Here is a 25,571-nt window from a genome sequence, read left to right as displayed (position 1 = left end):
AGCCCTGTATGAAGCTTAACGTCTAATCAAGTAAACAGAAAAAAAAAAAGTAAATAAATCAATAAATAATTTCAGACCATGACAAGAATATTGAAAAATTAAAATAAGACACAATAAAATAACTGTAACTGGGAAGATTTAACTTAAGGGTGACTTCTATAATATGCTTCCAGCACACAATCTGTCTAAAAGTTCGGATTTTAATGGCAATGTACTAGTTGTAAAAGGAAGACAATGTCATAAACTGGTAATACACCTTGTTGTATCACATGTTAAAGCAGTGGCTCTCTGTGAGGGTTGTGGGGTCATGAGGCCAGAGACTTTGAAGAGACAGGCAAAGCAGTTTTTTTGAAGTAAATATGTGCCATATTTAAAGGGAAAGAGGGCAAGAACTGGAAACTGGTAAAGTATGCAGTGTTTCAAAACTGTCATAGTTTGGGTGGCGGACTTAGCCCAGTGGTTAGGGTGTCCGTCTACCATATGGGAGGTCCGCGGTTCAAATCTCGGGCCTCCTTGACCCATGTGGAGGTGGCCCATGTACAGCGCTGATGCACACAAGGAGTGCTGTGCCACGCAGGGGTGTCCCCGCGTAGGGGAGCCCCACGCGAAAGGAGTGCACCCCGTAAAGGGAGCCACCCAGCGCGAAAGAAAGTGCAGCCTGCCCAGGGATGGCGCCGCACACATGGAGAGCTGACACAAGATGACTCCACAAAAAGAAACACAGATTTCCATGCCGCTGACAACAACAGAAGCGGACAAAGACAACAACGCAGCAGATAGACACAGAGAACAGACAACTGGGGTGGGAGGGGAAGGGGAGAGAAATAAATAAATAAATCTTAAAAAAAAAAAAAGTCATAGTTTCCTCTGCCTTCCACTCCCCCACTGCTGCCATATTCTAATATGTTAACCGAAAGAGAAGAACAAAATATGATGGCAAGAAAAGAAAAAGTTAGAAAAAGCTCCTAGGTAAATTCTGTTATGCATGTTCTTCCTTAAGCAATGTTTTCTTCACTATAAAAGTATTACTTGCTATTACAAAAATTCAAACATACTCAACACATAAAATATATAAAGTGTGAAAATAAAAGGAACCCACTCTAGACAATCACTGTTAAATCCTCTAATACACACACAAACACATATATATAAATTCTATATGGACAGCACACACGTGTCCCCACATACACATACCCAAAAAGGGATCCATACTATGTTTACAGATTTGCAACTGGTTTTTTATTTTATGTTTCAAAAGTACACCTTAGATATTTCCACATCAGTAATGTAGATCCATCTAATTCTTTTTTAAAGTTTATAGGATTTCATTTTATTATATTTCAACAAATCGCCTATTAAAGAACATGTGTGATTTCTAATGCTGTGCTTGTATTTTTGTGCATTTGTGTAGTTAATTCTATAGGATAAATTCCTAGAAAGAGAATTTCTGGGTTAAAGGGTAAAAGTAGGACTGATATTTGCTTGTACACATATATACATGCTGATCAGTCAGGTATCTTTATTAATGGTCAATGCCCATCCCATATTTTTTGTTAAATATTTTTAATATAACCTCTGAGTCAAAGCATTTTAAATTTTAAAAGATACTGCCAAATTTACAAAGAGGTCTTATCAAAATGTAACCACAAAAGGGTATGAGAGTACCTCCTTCCCATATATCACCCCTTCTCCCCAGAGAGTCCCATATTTTTCATATATGTTTCATTGCATTTTTGGAAACCACCATATGAGAGGGTCCTCTAAAGGTTAGAAGCAGAACCCTAGCATTTAAAAATATACGTATATTATTTGAGCAATATCTAGCCAAGGAGAATAGACCATTATGCCAGGTCCATGATATTGATGGTTGTATGTATGTACCTTTTCTTGTGAAATTGAAACTTAGCCTAGTATTATCTAATGCCTAAGAATTGCCTCCTGAAAGCCTCCTTGTTGCTCAAATGTGGCCTCTCTCTAAGCCAAACTCAGCATATAAATGCACCACCTTCCCCACAGCATGGGACATTATTCCCAGGGATGAGCCCCCGGGGCACCAAGGGATTACTACAAAGCACCAACTAGTGATGCATTTGGGAAAAGACCTTGATCAAAAGAGGGAAATATTAAATAAAAATGTGTTTTTATGGCTAAGAAATTTAAAAATGAGTTGGGAGGTCATTCCAGGAGTTATGCTTATGCACATCTCAGCAGGATCTCATTGACTGCCACAGTAAACAGTGCCTCAAAGAGTGGGGCTCCTGAAGGCCCTAGAGACATCTACACACTATAGGCAGGACAGACGATCTCAGGAATTTGGCACCCTATTAATGGGCCTTACATTGGAATATATGCTCCCCAATGTAACAAAGTTAGACTCATTTACAATTCCCTATGCATGGCTCTTCTATCCCCCCTTTTTTTTTTAAGATTTATTTTTTTCTCTCCCCTTCCCCACCTCCCAGTTGTCTGTTCTCTGTGTCCATTTTGCTGTGTGTTCTTCTTTGTCCGCTTCTGTTGTTGTTAGCGGCATGGGAATCTGTGTCTCTTTTTGTTGCATTATCTTGTTGTGTCAGCTCTCCGTGTGTGCGGCGCCATTCTGGGCAGGCTGCACTTTTGTGCTGGGCAGCTCTCCTTACGGGGCACACTCCTTGCACGTGGGGCTCCCCTACACGGGGGACACCCCTGTGTGGCACGGCACTCCTCGCGCACATCAGAACCAGGCATGGGCCAGCTCCACACAGGTCAAGGAAGCCCAGGGTTTGAACCACGGACCTCCCATGTGGTAGACAGATGCCCTATCCAATGGGCCAAGTCCACTTCCCTCTTCTACCCCTTTTATTTGAGCCTATAATTAGCTCTAAACTTGTTAAATATATGTCCCAGAGACTCAGATCTTTGGTCTATTCATATCCTGGTTGAGCCTTGAATCTTAGCAAAGTTGCAACACCTACTCTCCAATTCATTGGACTTACCCAGGACAACTATCAAAAGGATGATGATGGACAACACCCATCCCCAAAAACAGAGTATCTACAACTGCAATCAAGACAGTTCCATCCACCTATCCCATGGAACCTAAGCCCCTCTCAATCCAAAACAGAGTGGGCATCACCATCCCAAAATCCTCAAGATTGAGAAATGAACAATTATAAGGCGGGACTGCAACTATGGACTAAAGGAGACTTATTATTATTCTAGCAATGGAAGAACTTGTACCACTGATAGAAAGGCAGTGGCCACCAGAGGTTCTGAGGGGACGGAAAGGGAAGAATAGCTGTAACATGGGGGCATTTCTGGATACACTGGAATTGTCCTGCATTACATTGCAATGATGGATACAAGCCATTATACATTTTGTCAAAACCTATAAAATTGTGTGGGACAAAGTGTAAACTGTAATGGAAACTATAGTCCATGGTTAGTAGCAATGCTTCAGTATGTGTTCATCAATTGTAAAAAATGCACCACACTAATGGTGGAACGTTTGGGAGGGGGAGGCAGTGAGGTATATGGGAATTCCCTATATTTTTGATGTAACATGTATGTAATCTAAAGCTTCTTTAAAAAGAAAAAAATTAAAATTAAAAATATATAGTTATAATAGGAGAGTAGGATTGATGACATAAATAAGTTATATCTTTCCTCTTAACCTACATAAGCATCAAGAAACTCAAGAAGAATTAACAATGTTAATATCACAATACCAAATCAACTAAACAACTCTCCCAGAAGCCGGGAGGTAGCAATGTATAAAACACCTTGTAATCCAGGAGTTCTTAACAAGGGGTCTGTGAGCTTGAATTAAAATGAAAAAAAAAAGAAAAAAAAAAAAAAACATTCTTGTGGGGATGTGTTAGTGTGGGTGTGATATAATGATTAAATAATACTGTACAGTGAGGACTTAGTAAGGGGTCCATGGTTTTCACCTGATTGGCGAAGGGGTCCATGAAATAAACAAGGTAAAGAAGGGAAGCGGACTTGGCTCAATGGTTAGAGCATCCACATACCACATGGGAGGTTCACAGTTCAAACCCAGGGCCTCCTTGACCCATGTGGAGCTGGCCCGCACACAGTGCTGATGCGCACAAGGAGTGCCCTGCCACACAGGGGTGTCCCCCACGTAGGGAAGCCCCACGCGCAAGGAGTGAGCCCCATAAGGGAGAGCCACCCAATGCGAAAGAAAGGTCAGCCTGCCCAGGAGTGGTGCTGCACACACGAAGAGCTGAAGCAGCAAGATGACGCAACAAAAAAAGACACAGATTCCTGGTGCCGCTGACAAGAATAGGAGCGGACATGGAAGAGCACACAGCAAATGGACACAGAGAGCAGATAACCGGGGCGGGGGGGGAAGGGGAAAGAAATAAATAAAAATAAATCTTTAAACAAACAAAGAAAAAAAAAGGTAAAGAAACCCTGTAATGTAATCCAACTTTCTTCTGAGGCAATTTAATCCATATGTGCTAGACTGTTGCAGTGGACTCCCGCTTGCTGTCTGTGGCTTCAGAATACTTATCCTTCCAGTTCATCCTGTGCAAGCTGCCAATATTAATTTCATCGAACAGCCCTTAACACAAAGACTATAAATCATGCCCAAATGCCCTGAGCATGAAGGTCAAATTCAAAGTTTATAAATTAAAGTTCAAAATATCTGGGCTACCTGCTCTGTGTTATCTCATACTACTCCTCAGCGAAAATCCTCCACTCTAATTAAATCACTCAAAAATAGTACCTGGTTTATCCACCAAGCATTTAATATCCTTACATGTTTGTTTCTGTGGTTTCCTCTCTAAATTTTCCCCTAATAGTCATTCAAAATCTTTCTGTATTCAAATTTCGCTTCTAATTCCTTGTCAGGTAAAACTTTCTAATATAATTTTTATAATTAACTTGGCCCACCAACCTTCCCCTCCCAGTCACCCTAACACCTAGGACTTAGCTCACTAAATGTAAGCTCCCCAAAGCAGGGAATTTGTCTTGCCTGTTCACCACTATATCCTCATATCCAGTCATGGTGCTTTACACATGGGATTTGCTTGATGAATATTTGTAGAATGAATGAATCCAAGAAATGTTCCAGAAACCAGAGCTGGTTGTGGAGTATGCAAAGCTAGAGAACAGTCCAGGACAAAAAGCGTCTTAGAACTGGAGTCAGAATTTCCAATGAGGGCAGTCTGGGAGTAAAGAGCAATCCAAATTACCAAATTCAGAGGAGTGGTTAGAAAGAACAAGGTCTAACCAAAGGCTCCAACAAAAACCGAAGGCACCAACAAAAACCGAAACTAAAACTAAATAAATTGGATAGAACAGATCCAGAGGTAGCAGATCTGAATGATTCCCACAAGCAATGGGATGTAGAAACAAGGAGTCTTTTGCAGGAAGCTGGTGGATTAGCCCTTTGGAGATGGAAGGAACTATAAAGAGGACCAAGCATGTTCCAGTGTCCACAAACTTGCTAATTCATTAAGTCCCCAAATTAGAAATGACTTTCTTTGCTTTAAGGCTTTGCCGTCTTTTAAATTGCAAACTTCTCTATGTGTTTACTTACTTATTACTAAGATTATAAATTTCTCAAGAGTATTTATCATGTCATTCACCTCTCTGTATCTTGATCAAACAATTTTTAAAAGATGATGACCCACAGACAGGAGCACATACGAACACTCCTTAAATTAAACAAGGCCAATGAATAATATATTAATCACTACTAGTTATATGTCAATATGAACTTATTCAGCAGACCTACTAAAGAGAGGTGAGAGGAGACAAGAAACACTGAGAAGTAATTGAGACTATCAAGTTAGAAAAAGAACAAATATGATGTCTGAGTATTTATGACAATCTTCAACAGTTTACAAATTAACCTAATATAGAACTAGACTCCAGCCCAAGACATGCAACAAGAAATAAGCTTCCTCTTAACCTAAAAAAGCATCAGGACACTTCCAATGGAACAAATAACAACAAATAAAGATATTATCACTATTAGCACTCTCTTCTGAATTGCAAATACACTTTAGTCAGTATCATGTATATGTTAATGTATTAATCAGGATCCCAAATGGAAACAAATGGTACACAGGGTTCCAACAGGAAACAGATGGCACACCATAATTACAGTTATTAGAGATGGGTTTATTTATAAAAATATAAAGTTATAGGGAGATGTAGAGGAGCCACGAGGTTTAGTGCAGTAACCTCAGGACTGTAACAGAAGAAAAGTTACCACCACTAAGCTCAAGGAGAGGGACCGCTTATCAGAATCCAGACCATATAATGTCATATAGAGTAGGCCACTACTGTATATGCGCAGTGACCTAAAACTATGCAAAGACGTCACCTGAGGGGGATGACTTGTCCTCAAGATCTGCCCTGATTTTTTCTCATGACATCTAAACCAGTAACTGGAGTCAAGTCTCACCATGACCCAAGCAGCTAATCACTATGCCTTTTACAGAAGGAAAGAGATTATTTATCAAAATAGCTGATATGAAGGTGGTAGAATATATGAAGTCATAGGAACCAAGAAAGTATGCCTAGGAATGGATCTTGAAGATGTTAGACTTGGGTGGAACTGGGGAGGTGGGAAAGGAAGAGTAGGTGGGCGATAGGCTAAATAGAGGAAAAAGTGATATTGGGGCAATCTCCATAATTCAGGACACACGGAAGCAATCTTAATGCACTATTGAAATGACTCCTTGAAACTTGGAAAAAATGATGGCCTGCAATTAATGAGATAGTAACGCCATTACTACCTTGACAAAGTATTGAAAAAAGGGTCAAAAGAGAGCTGTGGGAAAGTTAGAATATATTTGTAATCAAGACTGTGATAGGAAAAGATAGAGCTGATTATATTCTTCAGAGGGATCACACCCTTCACTAAAGCAATAAAAAAATGCCCCAGTTAAAGTAAAAAAGCTTGTTAAGAAATCTGTTTAGTGGTGGCTATCCTCTCCAGGAAAGAATTGACAGTAGGAATTGCTACTCTGGACCTGGGCTTGCCACTGGTAATGGGAATTATAAAATTCTGCAATAGCAAAGGCAAGAGGAGGCACATAACTGTCTAACACAAGGTACATGTACTTACTGTAATAGGTAAGGTCAGAATGACAAAAAAGGGGCTCTAACTCTTAGGGATATATAACTTGCTAATATCCCATGGTGTTCGTAGGCAGTCAGTGAGGATACTGTTTGACCATTATAACAAAAAAAATTCAAGAATAGGTGACCATACTGAAAGACATTAACTGTGCACTTTAAAAGGGTGATGCACAAAGGAAATGATGAATAGCAACTATGGACTTAAGTCAAATTGCAGCAGTTATGACTATATAGCTCATCCCACTAATCCTCCTGTTTTAAGTTTTTTTTCAGAACTTGGGAAGCCACTGTGAAGCTTCAATATGTAGAAGGAAAAAACAGAAATAAAAACTACAGCAAAGTTTACTATAAAATGAGATAAATTGAACCAGTCTTTCTCATTTAATACAGGGTAGGAGTTGAACTAATCTCCTTTCATGGAGTAGAAACGTATTTCCTATAGCCTCTCTGCTATCATATGAAAACAATATAACCTTGATATTTTCACAAGTGAAGAGCAAGAGCTCTCTGATAGTTTAGTGTGTGGCCCTCTGCAAGATTACCAGCTGCTTATTCACTATGCAAGTGCACAGCAATTCATTGTGAAAGCAGTTAGCAAGCTCAAGCAGAGGAAAACTACAAAGCAAAGGGGGGTTGTCCTCTCTCCAATCAACAATTTGAAAGAATGGAAAGGAAGCCTGAGATAAAGGAAGGAAAGAGCTGGTCAGATTTTCCTCCAGTATAATAACATCCTATAAATCTGATGGTTGGCTTCCACAATTGTTTCAGGATATTGACGAATATTGGCAACATTAAGTAAATATGTCATCACAAATGTCCCTGTAAGTAGCTAAAGTGCACTTTACAGAATTGTGGTGGAGCAAAGAAATTCCTTATCTTTAAGGAACAAGACATATTTAACTTAAATATCCTCAGGGATCTGGATTCCCTTTTCTTCAGTAACAACTGGAAACACTGGGGAGGAGCTATCAAAGGTTAGATGGTAAAGCAGGAAGAGTGGCAGGAACTGACTTAAAACAGTAGTGAAACCTTCATTATTCAGTAAATATTTACTGAGAATTCATCATGTTATACCATTGTGTTTTCCACTGTGAAGGATATAAAAATAGCTAAAACCCAGACCCTGCCCTGAAGATCAATTTCATAGTTTAAAAGAGCAGTAGCAGTATAAAAGAGAGAAGCTGAGGAAAAAAGAAACAAGAGCAAGGGTTAAAATAATTTAGTGTAAAACCAATATGTCTATGCCACCTCAATAATCTCTAAGCACATCACTAAGTTAGAAGAACCTCAACAGAAAAAGTATGTTAGTAAAAATCTCAATAAATGAAATATAAAACCTTTTCCATAATTGAGTATACTATTAAAGAAGCCTGAATTTATTTATTCTTTTTTATATTTAAAAATAGTCATATTTTCCAAAAGTCAAACCAAAACCTAGATGCCTACAGTCAAAAGGTAAAAGTGTGTCTATGCTAAACTAGACTTTATTAAGTGTTTGAATTTTAAACTAAACCTTTAGATCAACCACATTATCTAGTTATTACGATTATACTAACTACTCAGTTAAAATCCTACATTAGTATATTAGGAGGAAAAGAAAAATTAAGTTTGCTGATCACCTACTATGTGTTGATTATTTTGCTAGATTTGCGGATGCTATTACATTTAATCCTCACAGCCTCATGAAATTAATATTAGTTCCATTATACAGATAAGGCAATCAAATCACAATTTAAAATAACTTTCCAAAGGTTATACTTCCAATAAATAGAAAATCCAAGAATGTTTTTAAGTAATTTTATCAAATTTCTTAAACTGAAAAGCATGTATTTGAATACCACATCTTTATGACACGAAAATTAAAATTCTAACAAAACTTCCATTAGTTACATTTTAAAAACTTGGGGAAGAAAACCATGCCCTTTGCCCATGTTCCTTCTTCTACACAACACCGCACCTAAACAAATATTCGTGTATATAAATTGACTTCCATATAGATTTCATCCATTCATTCCATACATATTTATTGCACATTAACTGTATGTAGAACACTGAAAGGAATTGTGAAGAACAGAAAGAATTTATGTCTCAGCTCTCAAGAACTTCACATATTGTTCAGGAATTAAGAAAAGTATAGGAAAAGGTAAATAATAATATAAGGATAAAAAAAGCAATACATTATTGTAAATTGCATGAGCAATACCATCATAGAACACGTTAAGAGTCCTTATAAGAGGACACCACAACACTGATGAAAATGAGTCACTGAATATGTACTTCAAATGGATTGTATACAGCATGGAACTGTATAACAGGGAATCCAGTGGTGGATTATGGACTGTGGTTAACAGGACAAATATGAAAACGTTTTCTTCCGAATGATAAAAATATATAATATAATACAGGTTTTTAGTAATTGTGTGGGTTGGGGGAAAATACACCAAATGTAATACATGGGGTATTGTTAGTACTATTTTGACAGTTCTCTTTCATAGTTTATAACAAATGTTTCACAACAGTGCAAGATGTTGATGGTGGGGAAATGTATGGGAGCCATGATAGTATGCATAGTATGCATGTTTGTTTTGTCTTCACATTTTACTATATATTTAGTTTATGTATGTTCATGTATAAATGATGTACTTCAATGAAATTTTATTTTTAAAAAAGTTAAGTGCCGCATTAAGATAATATAAAAAGCACTACAAGTTCTAAGGTAGATTTTTATATCTTTTACTCTTTATAAAAATGTGACTAATAACAACATGATGAACAGTATCAGTTCACAGTATTACAAGAAAATAATCAAAAGGCCTACTGTAATACTATCCTAACTGAATACTGCCTCCCAATTTTTCCCAATTTTATCTTAGCCAGCAGTCAGTTCTGCATTCCCTATAAAGCCTAGAATTGTCTCCTATATTTAGCAAGTTTTCTGTAATTTTTAGTTGAATGAGTAACTATGAATAATTATGCTACCAAAATAAAGAACATCGATATGAAAGAAGAGTGTGATGCCTTTAACAAAACTGACATACAAAAGGATAATCAAGATATACTGATGTAGAAGACACAGAAATATATGTGTGTACATATATATATAACCCAAATTTACATAAAACTATGAACTAAGATGTACCTGTGTATGTGTATATATTCTTAATAACTATGTAGACACCATTACTATTGACAGATAAATGAGATTTGGCTTTAAAAATAAGCGTGGCCTTCATTTCAAACTTTATGCAATTCTAAAATTTTAAAAAGTAATTTTAACAAGCTTGTGTTTATGGATTTCTCCTCTATTTTTTATGAGGAAAAATGACAATTTCTGATAGGTCCATTTAAGTCTGAGTGAATGGAAGGTTATCTAATAATATAATTAGAATAAATCACCTACTGTCCCACAACCAGGCATTTTCTAATAAATTCAATCATTCATTCATTGATTCATTCATTTATATAACAAACAACCATTAATCACCCTCCTTCCATATGACAAATAATAGGAGAGCTACTGAGAATACAGACAAAAAGATCAACCCTTTCAGCATGGGCTACTTGTAAGTATCCCATTCCCTCTTTCCCACAATTCTTATACCAAATCAGCCTCCCCAATCCAATCAGTTCTACCTACTAAATATTGCCTACTCACCGTTTTCTCTAACTCTACTGTCCTAGATCAGGCACTCTTTATATCTCTAGTCTAGGGTAAACACTATGGTAGCCTCTTTACTGACCTCCCCTTCCTCAAATTTCAGTTCTATCAGCTTTACCTTCTAACCTTCCTTCAAAGTGAATTTACTTCCATGCAAATCTTACTCTTCATAGTCATAATTACTACTTAAATATATACATCACACATTCTCAGTGACTCCTACCTCAGCAACATAAATAAAATTGCTTGCACAAAGTTAGTAAGATATGAAAGTGAACAACTTGCTTTTTAAAAATTGTTTTAATCTACTAGCAACTAAATAAATGCAATTAACATATTTTTTTAATATTTCAGGTCAAGTTGTGAATAAACTGCTGCAATTTCTCAAATTATGTTTCATAACCTAGTAAAATGTTCTATGAAAACAAGATTCATTGGTCAAATAAGTTTAGTAAAGTTTATGTTCTAATACTATCAGAGCATACTCAGGCTCTCAGAAGTATTACAATAAAGAAAAGTGCTTACCCTTTTATAACTCAGTCTTTCCAAAACTATTCAACCAAAGATTGAATTTGGGAGGTTATATTGCCTCTTAATATTCCCTGGAATTAATGTTCAAAAAAATATACTCTGAAACATCTTGAATTTTTGGACAAAATATATTTTACTTAGTAAATATGGTTGACATCAATTATACTGAAATTTAGGAGTATTAACTCTTCATTAGTTCCCCATAAATTGCCCTTGTTTCCTTTTTAGATTTCCACGGGATAATTAAAAGTACCAAACTCATAACCTAAAAATTTTCCTTTCCAAAGGGCATTCTATTCCAAGGGCAGTGTTTTAATACATACTTTTCAGTATGTTAGACTATCAGAGAAAATATTTAGTCTATATAGATCAGCTTACTTACGTCTGGGGCTCCTTTTCATTTTGTTGTTTTTGCTGGGACTGAAGAACGTTATTTACCAGTTCAGTGATCCCACTAAAGGGAAACCACCTGTTTAAATAAGCAAATAATGTGACTGAATAACCAAATGAATAACAATGTATGTCAAATGTTTTCTTATCCAAATAATAAAAATACACAGGCACAGAAGCTACAGCCAATGGAAATGTGAGCCCCAGTTATCATACAGGCAGTCAGAATAGAGGGAAATTAAGTTTGAACACTTAACCAGTTCACAAGCAAGGCAGCAAAAAACTACATCCAGTCACTACATGGATGAAGTAAGAAGCTGCAGGCAGCTCTTTTACAAGCCAGAGTCAGAAAGCAGAAGACACACTAGCTGCAGCCTATCCAGTATTAGTGTAAGCTAATACCATCAAAGGTGCAGAAAGCAGAATGTGGCAAAGGTACAGAAGTCAAGCCTACTGCACTCAATACATTTACTTACTGTGTCGGTTGTGGTTTGTGTCCTTCTTTGACCCTAAAAAGATAAGTTTGCACGACTGAGTGCACTGCACTAGGAAGAAATTTCTATCTACAAATTTGTCGTCCTATAAATTGGACATGAAAACTGAAGTTTGTTAAATAGAAAAGCTTAGTGCTTCACCATACATTGGAATTACACATTTCAATTAATTTGACACTCATAAAAGATAAGTCAAACCATTTGTTCTTAACAATAAGTACTGATATTAAAATTCTGCAGCTGTTCTAAAGCCATGGTGCTAAAGTTTTCTAAATATTTTTATTGATATTGAAGTTTTTTAAATGATTATTAAGGGACCATAATAAACAGTCACATTTATTTTATTTAAAATTAATAGGTTCCCTATTTATTTTTTTATTTCTTTCTTAATATAAATTGAAATAAAATTTATTTTAAATAAAATATAGGGGGTTATAAATGTATTAGAAAAGCCTTACAAATGAATTTATTTCTTGACTAAAGGAGCAGGAAAAAATTGGGTTAGGAGGGGTATGTAGCAAAACAATCTAAAAATAATTATTAAAATACCTAAGATATTAAATTTAAAATATTCATAAGTTAAAGTAAACTATTAATATACCTATTCAAGAAAGAAAATGCATTTAAACTATAATCAAATCAATGCTTCAGTTCCAAGTATACAGGGTTCAATAGTCTTACACAAAACTATGTATAGAAAAAAAACCCTGCTCTCTAATTATTAGGAGAAGAAATTAATTTTGAAATTACCAAAATTTCAGAGTGAATTTACTTCCACGCAAATCTTTAAATCAGGCAGATATGTGAACAATGGTAGATATGACGTGAACAATTAGGTACCCAACACATGTGCAATCTATAGTGATTCACTCATTGGTTTAGTATTATTAACTTCCCTTTATTTTCCTTTTTAAAAATTAAGTTATTCTCTCCACAGACCAAATAGTGCATACTGTTTTACTTAAACAATATTCAGGAAATGAAGAGGAGATCAGGCTAGTATAGAACACTCGACAAACAAATAAAGTAGGACTGGATATTTAAAGGATAGAGAAAGATAAATATAAGGGTAGTGAAAGCCTCTGAAATCTGACCTCTCATAATTTGACTAGAAGTGATCCTGAGACATAAACCCATGACTCAGTGAACAACTGATTAGCTTTTAGTTTAGTTTCTCAAAAGACTAAGAACTTTACCAAAATGGTCATCAAAATCTAGGACTTTGATTAGGAAGTTAGAGTAACACTGTAAATTAAACTCTCTTAATATTAAACTGATTTTCTTTTCCAGTGTGTTTTATAACTAATATAGGCCATAAATGAAAAGACATACTCTTATCCATTATATATTTCTTTATTGACCAAAACAGAATATCCTGTGTCCTCTGCATGAATTTCAAAAAGTATAGTAGCTTTATCCCAGAGATAAAGTCACGTCATTTAGTAATTAAATATAGTCATATGATGGACTGATTTTAAAAGATCGTGTTTCAGTACCAAAAATCTTATAAACAAGCAAACAGAACCGAAACTATAGTGATAGTAGATTCTATCTTGAAAAGATATAATTGCATTTTTTTTGAGAATAAAACATATTTTGAACAAAACATATCACAAATAGACAAAAGATAAGGATAAAAAAAGATTACAGTCAGCTCATGAAATATATGTATGTCAAAAACAATAAATATTTAAATAAATATATAAATGAAGAGAAAAATATTTCTTAAAGAAGTTCTTGAAGATAATCTGCAAGGAATCATGTTACTTTTAATCAGGGACAAAAGTTATTATCATAAGTGTATTGATATTTATACTACAAATCAGTTTTCAATTTCAAAATCTTTAACTGAAAAAATTAATAGGCGTAAAAATTTAAATTACTATAAAAAAGAATTCTTTTGGGACTTTCTAAAATATCTATACATGAAATATATAAACATATATAAAATCTTCCCAAAGAAAATATGTACTATATATAGTGAAGTATAAATATTTACTGTCTCTAAAAATAATCAAGTATAAAATTATTATTATGCTTTCTTCCTATATTTTAGAAGAAATTAAACTTCAAAGTTTCTGACCATAACTAAAATTCATGTTGAGATACCAAATTAAAAATTAATAATATGAAAAAGTAATTATACCATATATTTCTTTATAATACTTTCTCTTTTTTTCAACTTTATTTTGTATATTCAATAATTGAAAATATAAATAATAAAAAGAAAAAGAAAACAGTTTAATAAAAACACATTTCTCAATTAAATCTAATACTTTTTAGTAGTACTGACAATGAACTGCTATGTTCCTGCATTCCAAAAAGCTTATGACTTTGAAATTTTTAAACTCAATATCATAAAAACCATAACTCTAGATGCTTATCTACTAGAAAATCTCAGAAAATCAACAGAAGAACTATTCAAACTAGTAATAGAGTTCAGGAAGCTCTTATCTTATAAAGAGACAAATTTAAAAGCACGTCGCTTTCTTACATGCCATATTAAAAAAAAAAAATTAGAAATTGTAATGGAAAAAGAATCCATTGAAAAAGAACTAAAAAAAAAACCCTATACAGCACTTAAAAGAAAAAGAGAAGTATGTGACACATGAAAAGAAACTATAATAACTATAATATTTAATAAAATACATAATAATAGTTTGCATGTATTGAGTGCTTACTGTGTGCCAGGAACTGTTTTATATGCTTTCTATTTTGATATATGCAATACCCCAAGAAGATAGATCTTTTTATTATCCTTCTCTTACATGTGATAAAACTAAGATTTAGTATATAAAATGTATTCAGTCTTCCAACAAATAAGATCCAGAACTGAAATCCATGTAATCTGATTCCAGAACTTGTGTATTTAATAATTATGATCTACTGCTGTCCCAGACCAGCATAAATGGGAAGACATAGCACTGAAATGGTTCCTAATGGAAAGATTCAACACTTAAATATTGCAGTGCCTCCAAGTTAATTTATTTTTTAATGCAATTCTTATAAAATTAGGAAGCAAAAGAAATTGAGGACAGAGAAAGAAACCATGACAAGTTGTTTGCAAATTTACCTAAAAGAGAATATCCAAAACATTTCTGAAAAGGAAGAATACCAAAGACAGTCTTACCCTAAGATATATTAGAGCATTCTATAAAGCTACAACAATTAAAAGTGTGACATACAGCTAATGTATGATACAGGAATTACACTCCTAGACAAACATTCAATAAAACTCTGTAAATATTACCACCAAAAGGCATCTACAAGAATGTTCATAGAGAATTTCCACCCATGTTGACGTTAAATGAGACCAGATTTGCCTCCCTACCATAAACAACAAGAAAACTGAACAAAATATATGAAACAATTATTTTCACACCCATCAAAAGAAAGATAAAATAGCTATATTAATTTGAGACAAAGCAGATCTCAGAGCAAGGAAAATTATCAGGGACAAAGAGGGGCATAACATCATAAGGATAAAGTGGTCAATTGTCGAAGAAAATACAATCCTGGGTGTGTATGTACCTAACAACCGAGTCAAAATGCACACTGTAAAAACTGATAAAAAAGGAAAAGTAGACTAATCCATTACCATATTTGGCGACTTCAACACCTATAAGTAACTGACAGATCCAGATGGCAGAAAATCAGTAAGGATACAGTTTGAACAGAAAAGCAGCATCAAGTAATCGATCTACTCAACATTTATATAATACTTCCTTCAGCAACAGCAAAATGCTCTTTTCAAGCTCACATGGAACATTCACCATGATAGACACATCCTGGGTCTAAAAACACGTCTTAATAAATTTAAAATAATGGCAATCAAACAAAGTATGCTCTCTGACTAAAAGGGAATTAAACTAGAAATCAGTAACCAATGATGGTTGGAGAATCCCAAAATATTTGGAGATTCAAAAAAACAAACCTCTAAATAAATATGGATCAAAGAAGTCTCCAGAGAAATTTTTAATTATATTGAACTAAATGAAAATTAAAAATACAGCTTATCAAAATTTGTGAGATACGGCAAAAGCAAGTGCTTAGAGGGAAATTTATAGTATTAAATATATTTATTAGAAAAGAAAAAAGATCTAAGATCAATAATCTAAGATTCCATTTTGAGAAACCAAAATAGAAAATCAAATTAAATCCAAAATAAGCAGAAAAAAAAATAAAAATTAGATCAAAAATTTATGAAATTGAAAACAAGAAATTAATAAAGAAAATCAATGAAACCAAAGAAATTAATAAAGAAAATCAATGAAACCAGCTGTTTTTTTGAAAAGATATAAAATTGACAAACCTCTACCAGGCTAATCAACAAAAAATGAGTGAAGACATTAACTGATAATATCAGAAATGAAAGAGGGCCCATCACAAATGATCTCATGGACATTAAAAGGATAATAAAATAATATTATGAGCAACTTTATGCCCACAAATCTAAGTTAGATGAAATGGACCTATTCTTCGAAAGACACAATCTACCAAAACCACACTAGAAAAATAGATCTGAATAAGCCAATATCTATTAAAGAAATTGAATCAACAATTTATAAACTTCCAAAACAAAAGCACAAGGTTCAGATGTTTTCACTTAGCAATCCTACCAAACAGCTATAAAAGAAATATTATACCAATCCTCTATAATCTCTTCCAGAAAACAGAAGCAGAGAAATGCTTCCTAACGCATTCCAAGAGGCAAGAGTTACCCTAATACCAAAACTAGAAAAGGACATTCCTGGGAAGGAAAATTACAGACCAATATCTCTAATGAAGATAGATGTAAAAATCCGTAATAAATCATCTATATAGCAAGAACTCTCTAATCTCAACAATCAGAAAACAAGCAAACTAGAAAGTAGGCAAAAGATGTGAACAGACACTTTATGAAAGACAATATATTGTGTGATGGTTAGGCTAATGTGTCAACTTGGCCAAATAATGGTGCCCAGTTGTTTGGTCAAGCAAGCACTGGACTAACTGAAATGCAAGGGCATTTCATGAACTTTAATCATCAGTGATTTGATTGCATAAAATTTCATACTATTTACAGATATCTCCTGTCAGTTCTGTTTCCCTAGAGAACCCTGATTAATACAGCTTGGTATCAGGAGTGGTTCGCGCGCGAGAAACAAAAACTTCAAAATGGGATTTCTGAAGTGATTCTGGGATTTTTGCAATTGGCTTTCTATTCTGATTAGATTCAAGGGCACTAATGACTCTGTTTCGAATAATCAAGAGGCCACTGGGGGAAGCAGACTTGGCCCAGTGGTTAGGGCGTCCGTCTACCACATGGGAGGCCCACGGTTCAAACCCCGAGCCTCCTTGACCCGTGTGATGCTGGCCCATGAGCAGTGCTGATGCACGCAAGGAGTGCCCTGCCACGCATCGGTGTCCCCACATAGGGGATCCCCACGTGCAAGGAGTGCACCCCATAAGGAGAGCCGTCCAGCACAAAAGAAAGTGCAGCCTGCCTAAGAATGGCGTCGCCCACACGGAGAGCTGACACAACAAGACGACTCAACAAAAGGAAACAGATTCCCGTGCCGCTGACAACAACAGAAGAGGACAAAGAAGACAACGCAGCAAATAAACACAGAGAACAGACTATCGGGGTGGGGCGGCAGGGGTGGGGGGAGATAAATAAATAAATAAATCTTTAAAAAAAAAAAAAGGGCACTGAGAGTCCATCGTGTGAGTTAGCAATAGAGATATGCAAAATATCACCACTAGATACGACTACTTCCATGCTTATAAGAGGCAAGGATCTGGGTGAGAGTGTTTTCAACACCTTAACAAAATTTTGTGGAGCTAAAATGTACAGTGATGTTGGCTGGCTGTCCCTAAACACTCTGGAAACAGTTACAAAAGACAGGGATGAGCTGAAGGCTTCAAATTTGCAGCTTAAGCACTGCATAATGATGTGAAAGCTTCTCTGTGTGCCCTGAAAAAAAATCTTGCTTCATGCAGCCGCAGACTTGAACTCTAAAAATCAGACCCAGCACTAGCGGAGCAGCAGCAGTCCCCCAGGTGCAACGGTAAGGACCAGGAAGGAATGAGGGTCCAACAGTGAGACCATGACACTAATGACTATGCTTGTGAGCCTATATGCCTGAAATAAGAACAATGCCTAGAGCAGCACTGTGCCTGGGAATTTCCTCCTGACAGCCTTTATGTTACTCAAATGTGGCCAGTCTCGAAGCCAAATCAACATGTAAATGCAATGCCTTCCCCCCAGCATGGGACATGACACCCGGGGATGAGCCTCCCTGGCACCGAGGGATCACTATCAAGTACCAACTGATGATGCAACTGGAAAATTACCTTGAATGAAGGTTCAATGCGGATCTAGCAGAATATCCCTGTCTACATATAATAACATGACTTTAAAATGCTGTTTGACCTAATGTAAGGGGGAAATGGAAAGGAGAAATGAGTTTATATGGCTATGAGTCTCTAAAAAAGAGTCTGGAGGCTGTCAGAAGGATTGCCCTTATGCACAACTGAGCAGAATCTAAGAGACAGATGAAGTAGATACAACCCCAGGTATTGGTTCCTTTGAGGGCTAAAGAGACCCACGGGCTCTATGGTCATGGCAGATGGGGTTCACTGCCATATCAGATGGCCCTTCTTTGGAGCTGGTGTTTCTGCGTGATGAAACTGGATTCAGATGGAATCTCTTTTCATTAGACTTTCATGCTACTTTACTGGAATTGTAGTCGGTGTTGGGGTTTAAGATATATTTAGGGGATTTGAATCTCTGGACTGACAATATGATAGCCAGACCCTGAGCCTCAATAGACTTCAGCTCCTACAATCTGATTTATTGGACTCACCTCACTCAGCTAAGATGGAGTCGAAGAAGGACAACCACCACACCATGGAGCCTACAACTGAAAGCAGGAGGATTGCATCCAGTATCTGAGCCTCCTCTTGACATAGAGATGCCATGGATATAACCAATCCAAGGTCCACAGAGAAAAGGTGGCATTGGAGTGGAGTGGGAAAAGTGGACATGGTGGCTGATATGGGTATGGGGAATGGCAGGAAGAGATGAGATGTGGAGGCGCCTTTGGGACTTAGAGTTGCCATGGATGGTGCTGCAGGGGCAATCACCGGACATTGTAAATCCTCCCAGGGCCCACTGGATGGAATGTGGGAGAGTATGGGCTATGATGTGGACCATTGACCATGAGGTGCAGAGATGCCCAGAGATGTACTTACCAAATGCAATGGATGTATCATGATGATGGGAGTGAGTGTTACTGGGGGGGGAGTGGTGGGGTGGGGGTGGTAGGGTTGAATGGGACCTCATATTGTTTTTTTAATGTAATATTGTTACAAAATCAATTAAAAAAATAACAAAATATAAAAAAATAAATAAAAATAAAAATCAAACCCAGAATCTCATTGTGTGAGTAACACAGTTACAAAAGAAACTAAAATCTTACCTTTGTAGGGTGTCTGCTGTTAAATTCAGGGCATTGACTGGAAAGGAGTGGAATTCTGAGGATTGGGATGGAGACATATGGGTTGATGATGATGGCAGTGAGGACACTGAAACCCTAAATTCTGCTGAGACTTTGCCAGATAAACTTGAAATCATCTGCCCTAAGAAGACAGCCACCTGACTTCAAAGCTGCACCACCCAACGGAGAGCCTGCCCTAAGGAGTTCAGACCTCCTGCTGGCCCTGAGGAGAAAACCACCAACCTCCACCCTTCCCTGAGAAGTCTGCCATCCAAACTTCACATTAAGAGATTAACCCTGTCTCACCAGATGAAACTGCAACAGAATGCCCTGAGTAACTGGCTTGCAAGACACTTCTAATGCTTCTCCTTACCCACCACCACCACCCCTCTTTCCTTCCAGACCAATAACTAGACTAAAGTCACAACCAGCCCCAAAGCTGAAGTACAAAGTGGGAGTACCCAAGGGGAAGTATGCTATACTCCAAAAGAACTGAATGAGTTTTCCAATTTACATAGACAGAAATCAGAGGAATATTTGTGGGAATGGATATTAAGTTTATGGAATAATAGTGGAAGGAATATAAAGTTGGATCAGGCTGAATTTATTGATATGGGCCCGCTAAGCAGAGATTCTGGATCTACTGTTGTAGCTCAAGGGGTTAGAAAGGGCTCTCACAGTCTATTCAAGTAGCTGGCTGAAACATGAACCAAAAGATGTACAACACTGCCTGAGTTCAAGATGCCTAAATTGCCCTGGTATATTGTAGATGAGGGGATACAAAGGCTTAAAGAGACTGAAATATTATAATGGATTTACCATCTAAGACTTGCCCACCCACCCCAAGAATGTCGAGAGGACACACCTTTCACTAGGACTGTAAGGAATAAGTTTATGAACTAACTCCATCTTCCCTGAAGAACTCTGTGGTTGCTCTTTGTTGGAAACTCAGGCACAGTGGCCTCACAAGGTAAGACGTGCTGTCTCCATGGCTACACTTGCAACCTAAGGAATGCAGTGATTAAGAGTTCCAGGCAAATGGGATGAAGCTGTTACAGGCTGAAAGAAAAGATGAGCACATACCTTTTGTAGTAAATAGAACACTTAGACTTTGTACCTTGAGATAAGATTTTTTTGAATTCCTTAGACTATGAGTAATGCTGATAGATAACTGCACGTTGCTGCCTGTTGTCACATAGACTGGGGTATATAGAAAGCCCCTTGTAAACAATAAAGTTGTCTGATGAGTCTCTACTCGCAGACCGCCTGATCCCAGCTCTCGATGGACAGTCTACTAAATTCCTAATTGATCTGTATAAACAAAAAAATTCTAGGTCGAGCAAACAAAAGCCTAACTTGAATTGCAGAAACAGAGTCATGGCCCCTTAATCAAGTCCCAGTCTTGAAACAGTTTATAGACCCAGAGCCTCTTGAATGAGGGGAAGGCCAGGTTCCCTTGGAGAAGGAACATGTTATACTGCCAAAAAATTTTTTCTGTTGATCTTCCTCCCAGCTTTCCCCAAAGAGACCTATGGCCTTTTACTAGGTAACTGTACATTGGAGAAAAGGAAATGATCAGACATTTCAGGGATTATTAGACATTGACTCAGAAGTGACATTAATTTCAGGAGACCCAAAATAACACTGTGGTCCACCAGTCAGTGCAGAGGCTTATGGAGTTCAGGTGATCAATGGAGTTTTAGTTCAGGTCCATCTCACAGTGGATCCAGTGGGTCACGGGACCCATTCTGTGGTTATCTCCCCAGTTCCAGGATGCATATTTGGAACAGACATTCAGCAACTGGCAGTATTCCCTACATTGGTTCTCTGACTTGTGAAGTGAGGGCTATTATGGTAGGAAAGGCCAAGTGGAAGCCAGTAAAACTGCCCATACCTAGCAAAATAGTAAAGCAAAAGCAATACTGGAGGGAAGCGGATTTGGCTCAATGGACAGAGTGTCTGCCTACCACATGGGAGGTCCAGGGTTCAACCCCAGGGCCTCCTGACCCGTGTGGTAAGCTGGCCCATGCACAGTGCTAAAGTGCGCAAGGAGTGCCATGCCACACAGGGGTCCCCCATGAAGGGGAGCCCCACACACAAGGAGTGCGCCTTGTAAGGAGAGCTGCCCCGCGTGAAAAACTGCAGCCTGCCCAGAAGTGGCGCAGCACACAGAGAGCTGACACAGCAAGATGATGCAACAAAAAGAGAAAGATTCCCAGTGCCGCTGACAAGAATCCAAGTGGACACAGAAGAACACACAGCAAATGGACATAGAGAGCAGACAATGGGGGGGGGGGGGAATTAAAAAATAAATAAAAAAGCAATGAAGAGAAGGAATGAAGAGATTAGTGCTATCACCAAGGACTAGAAGTCACCGTCTGGTGAGCATTCATGTGGGAAACAAATGTTTTCATGTTTTTTGCCCACTCAGAAAGGTCTATCCACATACCTTTTACCCAGACCTCTTTGTCACCAATTTTCCAGTCAGGTTCCTTCCAAGTCCCTGAACATCTAGGCACACCATTAGCAAAAGCCCATGAATCGGTATACAAATGCACCTCACATCATGTCTTCTTCCAAGCAAAATGAGCAACCAGGTGTACTGCTCTAAGTTCTGCCCACTAGAAGGATTTCCTTCCCCTTACCACTGTCCTTTAAAGATATCCCTGAAAGGGGCTGCAATGCGGTAGCTGTCCACTTTCAGTGGTACTTGCATATCATGCAAAACCAAATGTAAACCAGGCCCGTTTTCTCTTCCTCAGTCAACTGATTGTAAGAAACTCCTGAAAAGGCCAAAGCTGTGGGCTGGGAAATAGAAAGTAATGTAGTAGGACTGGTGACCACAGGCATTTGGGCCACTTCTTCACATAACTTGTGCCTTCAGGACCCACTCGAACCATATCTCATCTATACCACTTCTGCCTTATGATGGAGTGCTGTTGTGCACACCTAATTTTATAGTTTGGTGGGTTGGACAATACCCAGTTCATGATAGGCAACTCAGATCTCACGGTAACTTAGTAGCCAATGGTTAAGCATTCAGTCTCTACTAAGGACCAACAGCAGGCCAAAAGCTGTTTCTCAAAAGGAGAGTAGGTATCTGCAGAGGATAGCAGGGCTTTACTCCCAAATCAAAAGGGTCTGTGTTGTGATTCTCCTATAGGGGCCTGCTAAAAGCTCCAGATGGCATCCTTATTTGCCACTGGCATTTCCAGCACCATTGGATCTGTTCATATGGCCCAAGTGGCACAGCAGCTTGCAAATCAGCCTGGACATTCACAGAGCCTCCTCTTGTTCCAGTCCCTACTCAAAACTAGCAACTTTTCTGATCACTAGGTAAATGGGCCTGAGTAGCATACCCACATGAGAACTATTTTGTCTCCAAAATACATAGAGGCCAAGTAAATATTGTGGTTCTTTTTTGGTCATTGGAGGGGCCAGATGCAATAGCTTTATCTTTCACTTTAGAAGCAATATCTCAGTATGCTTCACACCATAGGACATATAGAAATTTTCACTGGGTGAAAGATCCCTGTATTTTTTGTTAGATTTATCAACCAGTAAATCTAGAGTAGTTGCTACTTCTTACTCACTAGGACCAAACAGCATGATATCATCAATATAATGGACCAGTGTGATGTCTTATGGGAGGAAGAGACGATCAAGGTCCCTGAGGACAATATTATGACATAGGGCTGGAGAGGTGATATATCTTGAGATAGGACAGTGAAGGTATATTTCCGGCCTTGCCAGCTGAAAGCAAACTGTTTCTGGTGATCCTTACTAATGGCAATTGAAAAATAAGCATTTGCCAGATCAATAGCTGCGTACCAGGTACCAGGAAATGTGTTGATTTGCTCAAGTAATGATATCACATCTGGGACAATAACTGCAACTCTAATCACCACCTGGTTAAGTTTACAACAATCCACTGTCATCTTCATCCATCTGTTTTCTGCATTGACCAAATAGGAGAGTTGAACGTGGATGTGTGAAAATCACCATCCCTGAATCCTTCAAATCCTTAATAGTGGCACTGATTTCGGCAATCTCTCCAGGAACCTGGTATTGCTTTTGATTTACTATTTTGCTAGGTAGGGGCAGTTCTAGTGGCTTCCACTTGGCCTTTCCTACCATAATAGCCCTCACTCCACAAGTCAGGGAACCAATGTAGGGGATTCTGCCAGTTGCTGAAAATATCTGTTCCAATTATGCATCCTGGACCTGGGGAAATAACCACAGAATGGGTCCAGGGACCCACTGTGAGATGGATCTGAGAAGAAAGTAATGATAAATACAATGTGAAGTTCAATCACATGGCCAGTTATAGAAATGAGGACTATAATGGTTATGAATATTTCTTCCTTGTTTTGACTATGTTTGTATACATACATAAAACGAATATCTTTGTTTTCTTCCCTATCTTTTCCCCTTATTATATGACATAAATTATATTGGTTTCAGGTCACAATATTTAACAATATCAAGTTTAAGAGTGAATATTACCCAAGGAGTTGCACCATATTCTGGAGGGATTTAGTATGTTTCCTATTGTCTACAGGACAATTGAGTATTGTTAGGCAGAAAAAAAATATGTCTGTTATTGTTCTTGTTTAGAGTTTGAGCAAGGTTTAAAGTGATGAGTATGGCTGCCAAGCTGACAAGACATGGACTGTGATGGTTAGGCTAATATGTCAACTCACCCAAGTAATGGTTCCCAGTTGTTTGGTGAAGTAAGCACTGGGCTAATTGTAATACAAGGGCATTTCATAGACTTTAATCATCAGTGAGTTGATTGCATATATGGCTGATTACATCTACAAGGCACTGAGAGAGTGCCATCAGCAATGAGTAACAGACATCCCATCCAATTAGTTGAAGGCCTGAAAAGAAGTGATTTCGGCATTCAGAGATAATCCCCACCTCCACTTCAGATATCCAGCATCTCCTGGGGAAATCAACAAAGACCTTCATCTGAGTTCCTGGCTTGCAGCCTGCCCTATGGAATTTGGACTTGTGCATCCCCACAGTTACATGAGACAATCTACAAAATCTCATATTATTTACAGATATCTCCTGTTCAGTTCTGTTTCCCTAGAGAACCCTCACTAATACATATGGATAGCAAATAAACACATGAAAAGAGGTTCAACTTTATTGGTTATTAGGGAAATGCACATTAGCGTCACCTATTAAAATGTCTACTAAAAAAGTGAGCAGAAAAACTGATTCTCTAACACATTGCTGATGGGAATATGAAATGGTACAGCTATTCTGGAAAACAGTCTGACAATTTCTCATTAAATTAAACATACACTTACTATTAAATACAAGACCCAGCAATCAAACTCATAGGTATTTATTCTAGAGAAATGAAAACTTACGTATGCACGAAACAGTACCTGAATGTTCATAGCAACTATATTTGCAGTAACTAAAAACTGAAAATAATCAAAAAGGTGAATGGATGAACAAACTATGGTATATTATACAATGGAATACTACTCAGTAATAAAAGATATTAACTATTGCAAACAGCAGAAATTTGGCTGGAAATCAAGGATACTACACTGAGTGAAAAAAAGCCAATCTCAAAGGTTAAATTTTATGGGTTTATTTATATGACACTATCAAAATGACAAAATTATAATGATGGACAACAGATCAGTAGTTGCCAGGGATTAGAGTTGGGGAAGTGTGTGACTATAAAGGAATACTATGAGGGAGCTTCTTTGTGGTTATGGAACAGTTCAGAATCCATATGGGTTGCTGGCTACATGAGTTTATAAATACAATAAAATTGTATATACCAAAAATAAATAGGTGGATAGATCATTTATATTGTGCATGTAAACTCTGAATAAAGTCTATAATTTAGTTAATAGTATTATACCAATACCAATTTCCTTGCTTTGCTAA

General features: G+C 37.2%; 1 protein-coding gene across 46 annotated transcripts in view; it reads right to left on the bottom strand.

Moving 5' to 3' along the window:
- RIMS2 (regulating synaptic membrane exocytosis 2) overlaps positions 1 to 25,571 on the bottom strand; it is a 734,990-nt gene that overhangs the window by 620,153 nt on the left and 89,266 nt on the right. For 12 of the 46 annotated variants that reach the window (XM_058275894.2, XM_058275868.2, XM_058275863.2 and 9 more), the window contains exons 2-3: positions 12,154 to 12,186; positions 11,670 to 11,756 (exon numbers count right to left, since the gene is read on the bottom strand). The exons of the other annotated variants lie outside the window; for them this stretch is intronic. In XM_058275894.2, the coding sequence (XP_058131877.1) occupies positions 11,670 to 11,756; positions 12,154 to 12,186 (120 nt within the window). The remainder of the gene's footprint in view (positions 1 to 11,669; positions 11,757 to 12,153; positions 12,187 to 25,571) is intronic. 46 annotated transcript variants of the gene reach the window in all.

This window comes from Dasypus novemcinctus, chromosome 14, assembly GCF_030445035.2.
Source record: "Dasypus novemcinctus isolate mDasNov1 chromosome 14, mDasNov1.1.hap2, whole genome shotgun sequence".
Classification (NCBI taxonomy): Eukaryota; Metazoa; Chordata; class Mammalia; order Cingulata; family Dasypodidae; genus Dasypus; species Dasypus novemcinctus.
This window is presented reverse-complemented; position numbering and strand designations above follow the sequence as displayed.